The sequence below is a fragment of the Onychostruthus taczanowskii genome, unplaced genomic scaffold (genome assembly GCF_017590055.1).
Source record: "Onychostruthus taczanowskii isolate IOZ18803 unplaced genomic scaffold, ASM1759005v1 scaffold120, whole genome shotgun sequence".
Classification (NCBI taxonomy): domain Eukaryota; kingdom Metazoa; phylum Chordata; class Aves; order Passeriformes; family Passeridae; genus Onychostruthus; species Onychostruthus taczanowskii.
The window spans coordinates 533,391-544,732 of record NW_024498352.1 but is presented as its reverse complement, the minus strand read 5'-3'; the positions used below and the strand labels follow the sequence as shown (position 1 = coordinate 544,732).

Here is an 11,342-nt window from a genome sequence, read left to right as displayed (position 1 = left end):
TGATTTTGCACTTCTCCGAGATTTTGCTTTTCCCCACGCCCTCTCATAAAACATTTTTTTTTTAACGTTCATCTCCTTGGTTTCCACGCCGCTGTATTTCTTGGATTGGCCGTTCTTTTTTTCCCTCCACCCCCCCCCGCCTTTTTTTTTTTTTTTTTTTTTTTTTTTCTTCGCCGTTGCTCAGTCCTTGGTGCATCCACCGCCCAGGAACAGGAAGGACAAGTAAACCACTCCACAAAGTCTCCTCCAAAACACTCCGTGCTGCAGAACAGGCTTCTCAACTCCGTCAGCGCAGCGAGCAAACTCCTCAGGGCTTTTGCTTCTTCCCCCCCCCCCCCTTCCCCCCCCAAAGAGACATGNNCCTCCCCCCCCCGTTTTTGGTATTTTTCCCCCCTGTTTTTGTTTGTTGCTCATTTGCGGGGAGCGGAGAGCCAGAAAGGAAGACACAAACTTTGTGCTTTGACATCTGCGGGTGCTTCTCCTCCCGCTACCAGCCGGAGGCCTTTAATATATTGCCAGGACCCCCGGGGCCTCCAGGGGAAAGATCTCCTTCTCCTCCTCCCCGCTCCTCTCCCTCGTCTCCCGCCCGTTCGTTCCTTCCATCCCCGCTCACTCCGGCCGTCAGCGCCGCTGGGGCCGCTCGCAAGGGGCGGAGGAAAGGCTGCTCTCGCCCGCCCGCCGCGCCGGCGGGCCGGTGTATGTCGTGCCGTGGGCTTCGTGCGGAATTCCAGGTGAATGAGAACTGCTCGCCGCTTGCCGCCGCCATCTGTCTCGGTCCCCACCACCCCCTGCCGGGGTGCGGCTTCTTGAGGGGCCGCGGATCGCCCTCCCCGCCTGCTGCTCGTCCGTGGGGCTAGGCGCCCTCAGCTCGCTGCGGCGCAGCACGAGCCCACCGTCTCCGCACTTTTTATTAATTCACCCCAGAACTCCCGTGCCCCGGCTCGGTTCTGCCTGCCTTCTCCTCCGATTCCCCCCCCTCGCCCCCCCCCGTTTCTTTCCCTTTTCTTTATTTTTCCCGCATCCCGCCTCGCCGCACTGCCGGCCGGGCGCGATGCTGCACGTGGAGATGCTGCTGCTGGCGGCCGCGGCGCTGTGGGTGTGCGTGCGCGGACAGGAGCCCGGCGCCAAGGCGGTGGCCGACCGCTACGCCGTGTACTGGAACAGCTCCAACCCCAGGTACGCGGGGCGGCCGCGGGCGCGCACCGGGCAGGGGATCGGCGGGCGGGCACACAGTGGCGCTCCGGCGCCGGAGACATGTCGAGAGACCGACTGCAAGAAAGAGACGAAAACTTTTCTTTTACGGAGGTTCAGGGCTGCAGCCACCTACGGTGCGGCGGGTGGCGGGGGTGATTTTCCCCCTTCCCTCCAAGGCTTCCCCGGGATCGGGGGCCGCCGGCCCGCAGGAGTCGGATGAATGCGCTCCCGACGGGGGACATGGGCGCCCCTCGCCGCGGGGCAGCCCGTGTCTGCTGCCAACCCTGCTCCGGGACCTCGGGAGTGATGAGGGCCACAGGCAGCGGTCCCCCCGTGGTGCCCTGAAGGGTTCCTTTGACGGGCGTGGTGGCCGCCGGTAGCAGGGAGCCGGCCCCAGGCCGGGCTCTGTGTCCTCGGCGAGAGCTCCGCGCACCGCGGGTGGGGTGGTTGTCAGGGGCGGCTTTGCGCGGCCATGCCCTGCGCAGCCCGCCCGGCGGGGGCTCACCCGGGCGGGCTGGAGGTGAGGAAGCGAGATGGGTAAGCGTCCCGGGCCGGGGTCTGCCCGTACGCCGGACACAGGACGACGGCGCATTGTCGGAGTCCCCGCAGTCGGGGCCGAGTGGTGCTGGAGCAGTCGCCCCGCTCTCCTGGCGTCGGAGGGTTCCTAGCACCAGGCTCTGAGTGCAGTTCAGCTCTTGAAAGGGAGGTTTCATTTAATTGTTTTTGGCTTTTTTTTTCTGGAGTTTTCTCTCATGTTCAGCATCAGAAAATTTCAGTCTTCCTCCAGCTGGTATCCATGTGTTTAGGTGAAAAGTCATCTGGGTGTTAAATATTTTTGCCTTGTCAAAGTGCCCGTGGCAGGCTTTTTTTTTTTGGTAAACCTGTCAGGCTAGTCTAAGTAAATTTGAGGACGTTTTATCTTACGTTATCTCTTTTTTATGCCTCTGATACTGCTGTTTGGCTTGAGATTAGCACATTGATTTTTGTCACAGGTCATGTTTTTTAATAGATCTCTGTTGCCTGCAGAAAACTCCACTGCTCAGTATTCCAGAGTAGGTTTAAAATAGGAGATGCAGAAGTTAACGGGCAGAATTTTCAAGTGCCCAGGGTTAGCTAGTCTGTCCCGCAGTTTATTACTGTGCTCCCGATCTCAACGCCTCAGCAATAAATAATTGACCCAAAAAACCTGAAATAGAAACAATCATGTTTGGATATGATGAGCATCTGTGATTTGAAATGCCTCTCTCTACATTTTCCTTTTTCTACATGTGTTGCTTGAAAAAGACTGCTCAGAGTAAATAAGATGAAAAGTTGCTGTTCACATCACCCATCAGAAAACATATGTCCCCAAAAATTGCTTGCCTCAAACAAACAGAATTTTTGTTTCTGTTGTTATGCAAAATGAAATGTAACTGCTAGGGAAAAAAAAAAAGAAGTTATATTCTCAAATCCCACTGGGCGAAAGGAGGATCACTGAAGGAAATAGGTGTGACTAGATGCATACATTGCTAGCATAACAGTTAAAATACTTCAAAATTAGCCTTAGATTCAAGATTTTTCACTTCTATTGTCTTATGTTAGATCATCTTAACTGTACGTAGGTAAAGACAGTAGAAGGTACAAACCTTACCTAGTTAATGGGCATTACACTGAATTATAAGGATTCAAGTAAGTTAAGTCATATATTAATACTATACTACTCTTATTAATCCAACATAAGCATCAGCACACTGCAAAGAAAACTTAGTTTTGCTATTCTTCCAAACAGTAGAGGAAGAGTTAATTTTAAGATGTTTCTAAACCTTCTGTTTTAAAACCAAACATTTCTTGTCTTAAAATATTGCTCTCTCACAATGGATGTATCTGTATGGACACGCCATTTTTATTTGTGAGTTAAAAATATGAGAAGGAGCAGGGTGCAGATGCAACTCTCCTTTGTTTTATACAGTGTGCCAGTTTTTGTGTGCTTTTTAAGTACCACGAGCATTACAGAAAAACAGGCAAACACCTGAATGGTAGGTGGGAGAGACACAAAGAAAAGAAAGCACTTCTCTTTTGAATTTGTTTCATCAGAACCTGAGCTGAAGGCAAAATTGTCTTTGGATATCAAAATTCTTAGAGCATTTAACAGTGTTGCAGGAATAAGTTTGCAGTAATTTATCTTCATCGGGAGGCAGACTCAGGAGATGAACACATGTTAGAAGTAAGTAGAGATGCTTACTTGGTGATAACTATTTGAAATTAGAGGACAAAATATACTGTCATTCTATAAACACGAATACTACCATTGTGATTTAGCTTTCTTCTTTATTGTATTTATTCAGAATTTACAAACTGAATTTAGAATAAATAGAACTAATAGAACTAATTAATAGAAGTAATTAATTCCTTAAAAAATTGAAATATTGATCATCTTAATAATGATAAAGGCACTCTAAGATTTCATTTAAACTTTGAAGAATTTGATAATGATTGTCCTTCCTTCAGTTTTGATGGTTTAATTTTTATAAGTATTAGACTCCAGCAATTTGCGGAAATATGTAAAGATTTCATTCTCATTGAAAGACACGTTAGCAAATTGTTGAGTGACCCACCTGGTGTGAACAGTGTTTGGTAAATAAAAAATCATGAGAGTCTATTAGAAAAATTCATATTACATTCCTTGGTTAGTTGTCGAAGTTCTGCTAAAACAGTCAGAAAGTGTATGGTCATTACTGTCAGCATGTACAAGTAACAAAGTTTTTTAATTTTACAGAGTCAAAGTCAGTTCTTGGAAATGTTTAAAGAATTGCCATGCTTTACTATTCTTTCATATTTAATTATCAGCTTACACCTTCTATAAATGTTGTAGTTCAATTCCACGTGAAAACATGCTTAGGTATTAAAATTCTGAAGTATAAATAAAATAACTTTTTTAGTACTTTTTTTTTTTTTATTGGAAATGAATCCTCAAGTAAGCTCAAAAATGTGATTTATTTGCTTATTTATGTAGGCTTAGAATTATGTAAACACAAATTCTAACTGCCACCTTAAAGTGCATTAGTCTTTCAGCACTCTTTGCATATATGTTTTTTTTATATGGGACTGCGAACGGTTATCATCAGGGAATATTATTCTGAATATAATGCTCAGTTTTGGAATGGAGCATATTAATTTAATCTTGATTGGTAGTGTCCTTTTAATTAGAATTCAGACTGAACGTAGTGTACCAGGGCCAAATTTTGAAACGGTCTACCTGCGTCATGCCTACTACTGTTTTTAATCTTGCCACAGTTCAAGCTGAACTACTTGTTTTAATTGTTGCTACATTTTTCTGCTTGCCAGGATTATGCTTTAAGATTGTGGTTTCTCTTTATATATTTCCATGTAAGTTGTTTTAGTGTCACATTATGTACCTTCATAAATTGTTAGTTAGTTTCACGATGGTTAAAAATACATAGAGGCCATAGCTTCTAGTTTCACAAAAGCAAATATTTTTATTAGGAGTATTACTGGATTTGGCTGCATTTTATAAAAGAAAATGGTACACCAAATCCATAGAATAATTATTGTAAAGACATAGGATGCTGATATATTTTCTCTTTGTGTATTTATGTGGATAAAATCAGGAAATCAGATGGTAAATAGAGAATTTAGGTATTGAAGAATAATTTCAACTTCAGCTGGTGATTGCATATAGTTAAACAGGATACCAGAATTTGGTCAGCGTAGGTAGAGGTTGGTTTTTTTAAGATACATATTTGGGGAAAAATGAGTGGATACTTTTGACAATTCTATGCATAGATCAGAATTTCACCACCTGGATTTCTCAGCCTATGTGGATTTTGTAGCTGAGAATTTAGGAACTGTTTCACAAAAGCATCTTGCTTCTTTGAACTCAGTCCTTACACACCTAAATTCTGCTGCAGTTGTGTGGGTGGATAGATGTGTGCTTAAGTGTCTCCCTGGGCCAGCCAAATACAGATTTAGTTTTGAGAAGCTCTGGATGTGGCAACTCATGCACACCTGACACTTGGAGCATACTCATGGACTAGGATGGATGTCTGAGTGTTTTGCCATCTGTTACATGTTTGTGGATTTCACCATAGCATGTTAATTGTATGTGCTGAGGTCATGTGGCTGGTGGGTTGGGGGATGTGGGGGGGGGGGTTTTTTTTTTTGTTTTTTTTTTTTTTTTTTTTTTTTTTTTTCTATATAGATATAGTTCTGCCTATGTACAGAGTTGAGGGAAGCCATGCAGAAATGGCTGGAGTAGGAAGAAAGCAGCTACACGTTAGGAAAACTTTAAGTTGTGGATGAAGAAGGGTAAAGTCAAAGTGCTTACTTTAATGTTGGTGTTACGTATAAGTTTCATATGTCAAGGGAAGCATAGGAGCCTAAGTACTTGGGGTATACATACACGTCCTTGTAAATATATATATATATATTTATATATATATATAAACCTATTTTGAAATAGCATAGCTTGCATTTTGACAGCATTTTATCCAGGAGCTTGCTCTGAGAGCTGAAGAAATCTCTGACTGGTTCCTTGTAATTAAAAGATCAGTAGTAGAGCTGTCAATTCTTTACACCTACTTTCTCTGCTTTTAATGGTTTCATTAACACCTTGTGTCTCCAGAAGAACGTTCGTGCTTATTTTAAAAGTGGGTGTTTGAAACAGCTTGAAAGCTTCTATGGAAAAACTGCACAAAGAACAATAGTTTCTCTGGCCTCCACCCTTGTATGAAAGGCTCCTTGTTAAGTGGTACCTGATCTTCATGAAATGCTTCTTATAAAATCTTTTTTGAGTGCATAGTCAGGACACTTCATTGCATTCTTTCTTCTAGCCCTATATGCTTTTTTGAGAGGGGCAGATAAAGATGAGCCTTTCTTTCTGTCCCCTGTTGCTGTGATCTCAGCAATCTACCAGCTTCATGCTGGGCTGAAAATATGAATGGATGCAATTAGTCCTTCAGGAGTATTACGTTCATATGGATAGGCATACGTAATGTATATGGCATATGTAATGAGAATATATATATATTTCAATGTTTGTATACATATACTTACGCATATATACACATATGTGTGTATGTATGCATTGAAGTGTGTCTTTAGGTGCGTATGTGGTGTACAGTTTTTTTCCCTCACACATGAATATTGTGTGAGGGGGAAAAAAATCTGAAAATGATTTTTTTAAATTGAAGTCTTTAGTGTTTAGAAAATGAATGGAATTTCCATCAAATTTCCAGGTCTGATCTTCCAGCTAAGGCATTTTGTGTTAAAGTTCAAAGCGGTAATAAGAGAATTATTTGTAGGTTCTGTGTTTTAGTTCTTGGCCATCTTCCCAGTTGGCTGTTTCTTCACACGCTGGTAGTTCCCGGGTCAGTAGGTGGGCAGGTAGATAAGCCAGCACTCGGGCACTGCAATGTAAAATGAAACAGAGAAGAATTACATGAGTGTGCTTTGAGAGCTCTCCTAGCTTATTTGAGTGTCTTGTGACTTCTTCTTCCAGCACCAGTCTGTTGCTGGGTGGAGGACTGCAGCATTGCTGAAATTCTAGACTACCAAGAGAAACACATAAAGCAGGTTGGTCCCTGGGAACAGCTGAGAGAAGATGCTAAGAAAAGATGCAACCTTTCCTGGTGAAATGAGTAAACAGTAGTTTGTCCATGCCTTTGAGATATGCCTCCATTGCTTTGGGTTACTGTTTTTCAATATTTTTTTTTTCAATGCAATTAGAAGTATTTTAGATCTGTGATTTTCTTCCAACAAATATTCTTTGCTCTGCTACTCAGTTCTGAGCATTGTTTAAAAAAAATCTTTAGTCTCATGATTAATATAATATGCCAGTGTTTCTGAATGATCTAATTCACTTTTGAGAATAAAGGGCCCTGTTTTGTTTAAGTTTTTGTTGCACTTGTGCTCAAAATTTAGTCAGTCAGCAGCACACCAACATAATGAAATGAAAACATTTGGTTTGAAGTAAACAGATAAGTTACTGCAATTGCATTCTGATGGTATTACAGTTGTTATGGGTAAGCCATACTGTAAGGTACTTCAGCACAGCTGAATGAAAGAACAGAATCATTCATGCATTGGGAGTCTTCCTTGCATTTTTGCACTCTCCCTTTTATTGTAGTCTCTCCAAGCTAGATTATGGTTGAGCTCATTTAAAATGGTGCGTATTATTTTACAATGTGCAAACATGTATAGGTATCTGCAATCCTGTTTTTTAGGAAACTAAGCCTACATTTTTACCTTACAAAAGCACAAATTCCTATTTCCATACATTTTAGAAAATAATTTGAATTAAAATGAAGTATATGAAAATAAATATGTGAGAAAAACCCCACGGTTCTGCGAGGATTGAGATTGTATTTCTCCACCACAGAATGTCAGAAAAATATAGTAAAAGAAAAATACGCCCAAATATATAGATGTATATATGTATTTAATCTGGGGAAACATTCTTCATGTTCTCCTGTTGACAGGTTGATGAAAATACATGTTAGATTGTAATTTTATGAAGGAAATGAATTTATTTTAGACTGCTGCAAAATGTAGAAATCTATTTTGGTGTCCATATTCTGTTAACTGGTACGCAAAACATAAACATTTTTCTGTTTAAATGCATGACCAGTAAAAATGCTGTCAAAAGAAAAATCAGCTAACGAGAAGATGCACAAGTGTCCTGTTAATTAGCAAGATCTGTTTGAATTGCTAGTACCAATTAAAGCAAATTCTTAAGGTTCTGCAATTTTTAATTGAAAATTAAAATTCTTATTGTCATTTGCATTATAATCTAGCAGAAGAATTTTCCTATCCATGCTGACATACTGCATGGAAAAGGACCTTAGACTTGCAAAGCCTGTAAGTTATTTTTCATGTTCATTTTCTTATCCATCATTAGATCAGCATATTAAACTGTTCAACAGTAGTATCTGCAGTAAAAAAAAAATCTTATTTTACTTTTATCACTGAGTAACTTTGTTTGTTTTCATCAGACTTTTGAAGAACCTTCTTACTTGATAGGCACCATCTTTAGGTTTTGTTTGTAGTGATGAAATGGTGCAGTGTGTAGAGAAGAAATTATTTGTTTATGAATCATCAGGTGAGGCAAAAGAAAAAAAGAGTATGAGATACATTTACTTTGATGCTGGTCACCCTCTGCTAAAACATACTTGCTTCATTCTGAAAGATAAAATTTGGACTCATGACATTTAAAAGGATGCATGTTTTGACAGAATATATATTGTGCCATAATTAATATTTGCTATGGAGCATTGACCTTCTTTATTCATTAAAATAATACAATACTTCCTTCCTGAATTTACTTAGTTTTTCTTGCTTGGGGGTGGATACTGGCAGTAGCAGGCATGTTCATATAGTGTGAGTTGTTCATCAGTTGTAGTTGAGTACTGCAGATGTTCCCTGGTGGATAGCAATGAAGCACTACCTTTTTTGGTTTTGTGGATTTCAAAGTAGTATTTTTCATATTTGTGTTACAATTCAAAAGAATTTCCTTCTCTTTACAGACATAAAAATCATATTATCTTGTCAGACAGGGACTTGCTAAGAAATATATAAATATTGTTATTATTATAATGGTATTACTGTACGTAGGATTTTTTGTTTTAATTTTTACTTTGAATTTGTTTCAGATTTGTAAATTTGCGTATCTTTTCTCAGCCTGTGTCTTTGAAATTGGAGCTGAATACATTCTAACTCTTTTAATCAAAAGTAAACAAAAAAAAATCATCCAATTCTCTTAATGTCTAGTATTTTGTTGGATTTGTAATGCTGTATAGATCAAATACAGGTTTTTTTGTGAGGAGACAGAAAAAGCAAGTATTTTCTTTTACTTACTACTAATTTTAATTATGATCTTTGTAGTACAGTTGTCAGTCTTTAATGCCAATTCATCAGCATTAGGTGAGGACTTCTAGCAGCTTTAAAGATGTTTGGTTTCCTGCAATTGTTAAAAGTTGTTGCAAGAAAATTTAGCAATTAATGCTGTTAATGAGCAGAAAAAACAGCTGCACTGAATTTTTGTTTGATGGTTGTGGTTCTCCCCCCTGCAACCCCTCCCGCTTTATTTGATGTCTAATCAGATTTTTCAAAAAATAGTTATGTATTCATACAGGCAGGGCATTTGGTGAGCAGAAGTTAACAAAGTAGGAGCTATCAATCCTGCTCTCTTTCCTATTGTTTCCAGAAAAGAAGGAAATAAAGAGAGACTTTGGAATTTGAAAGTATTGACCTTCTGACACGCACACACAGCATGGTCATTCCACTGGCACACAAAGTGCCTTAAGCCACCATAATGGCAAACTGCATTTTTGAAGTCACTGATATGAGAGCCAGCTGGATGGGGGATGGACAGCCAACTGTGATTCTGCAGCTATTTGTAAGTTATCACTTTAGAGCCAGACAGCTTCACTTTTATATTCCCAAACTTACCACTTTGGAATAATGTTGCTTTGTTAGGCTTAGCCAGGGATTTGTGACTGCTACATAGACTTAGAATCGTTTGGTCCAGAATTGTGTGGTCATTCTTCAGAGAAATCTGCTTCGCAGAGTAATTTCATTCATCTGGTTATGGGGGAGGGATGAGAAACCGTGAAGGAACATTCAGATTCATTCTTCAAGGAAATTGTGCATCCACATTAGCTAGTCGCTTTTTAAAGGTAAAGGTAGAGATTTGGATCAAGCAGTTAAAAGCCAATTCAGACCAATGTCTTAACATTATGTGTGATCTCTTGGATAGGCTTCCCATGTATAGTCGGAAAAGACCTAATATTTTATGTAGCTGTGACAGCTCTTAGCCCTGGCCCATGTATTTATTTATTTATTTGTTTGTTTACAGTTACTGCTCCAACACACTTTTACATAATTTTGTAGTTCTCATGGGCCTTAGTTTATTAAAAATTAGTGATCCATCACTAAGTGGGGTACATTACAAATACTGGTGCTCCCAAAAAGGATTGTTTTTGTGCCATACTAAAAGAAATAATAGGGATACAAAAGCTGCTAAACAGTGTGTCTCCCAATTGCAAATTAATCAGGTGAAAAAGCACCTCAGCAACTACAGATGAATGTGGAACAGTTTATTTTAAATACTGAATAAAGATATGTTGAGAGGGCATAGCATCTCTTTGTTTCTAGCTATGTATAATTTTAAAAAAAGTTAAGTATGTGCTGGAGTCAGTGAGGAATTCTTTTAGGTTGATGGCATTGTCAGTGCACAGACCTCTTTCAAAAAACTTAATACTATTATCAAAATAAATTAAAGATGTTGATTTTTTCTGTCAGTTTCTGTCTTTTTGTGGTAATTAATATCTCTAGACAACAACCAAGGCCTTAGAAAAGATGTTTCAAAAAACTTCTAGCTTCACTAATCTGGATTAAAAGGTATGATAGAAAAAGAACCATTGCTGTGGATATCTGATTTCCAAAGCTGCCAATCACTTCTGGCACAGCTCCCATCATGGTCGCTGTGCCCATAATTAAATGCCTGTCATTAGTGTGTTTTTCCATAACATTTGCAATGGAAAAGGCAAAGGGTCCTTTCAGAGCTATGGCTGTCAGGGGAACAATAAAAACTAATTACACACTCTGTTGTCACCATTGTCAGTTCTGCTTTTGGGGGCAAAGAACATGGGAAGTGTGTGCCTAATATTTATTTATTTATTTATTTATTTATTTATTTATTTATGTGCTCACAATGCCCACTTGGGGAAATTCAGTGCTAGTGAAGTCATATTTACTTGGAAGATTATTATTCTTTATTCCAAAGATTTTAGTTCTGAGGTTATGTTTGTCCCTTCACTTAGGCCCAAGTTGCATACACTTTTCCCTTTGCTTTTGAGTCACATTTGCCTTTCTCTTGTTCTGTCTTGCACACTTCCTGGTGAACAGAGCTTTCCAATAAAATTGCTGCAATCAAGGCCCGTATTTGTCTGCATTTATTAAATAGGTGGGAATCATCTTTTGTATGCTTTTGCTTGTGCCTTGCACTGTAAACTGGATTAGAAAAAAACTGAGTGAAAGCAGCTAGTTTGCATGCTCATGTGTTTTTATGTTTCCAGCCCATAGTCTGTGGTTCATCTAAGTGAAATCAAGATAAGATTTTTTTTTGTACTGCAGTCCTGACTTGAGTGAAA

General features: G+C 39.8%; 1 protein-coding gene across 2 annotated transcripts in view; it reads left to right on the top strand.

Moving 5' to 3' along the window:
• Positions 1-1,034: 1,034 nt before the first annotated feature.
• The window catches only part of EFNA5 (ephrin A5), a 205,926-nt gene continuing 195,618 nt past the window's right edge, over positions 1,035-11,342 (top strand). For both annotated transcript variants that reach the window (XM_041395887.1, XM_041395886.1), the window contains exon 1: positions 1,035-1,176. In XM_041395887.1, coding sequence (XP_041251821.1) covers positions 1,052-1,176 — 125 coding nt within the window. In that variant the 5' untranslated portion in view covers positions 1,035-1,051. The remainder of the gene's footprint in view (positions 1,177-11,342) is intronic.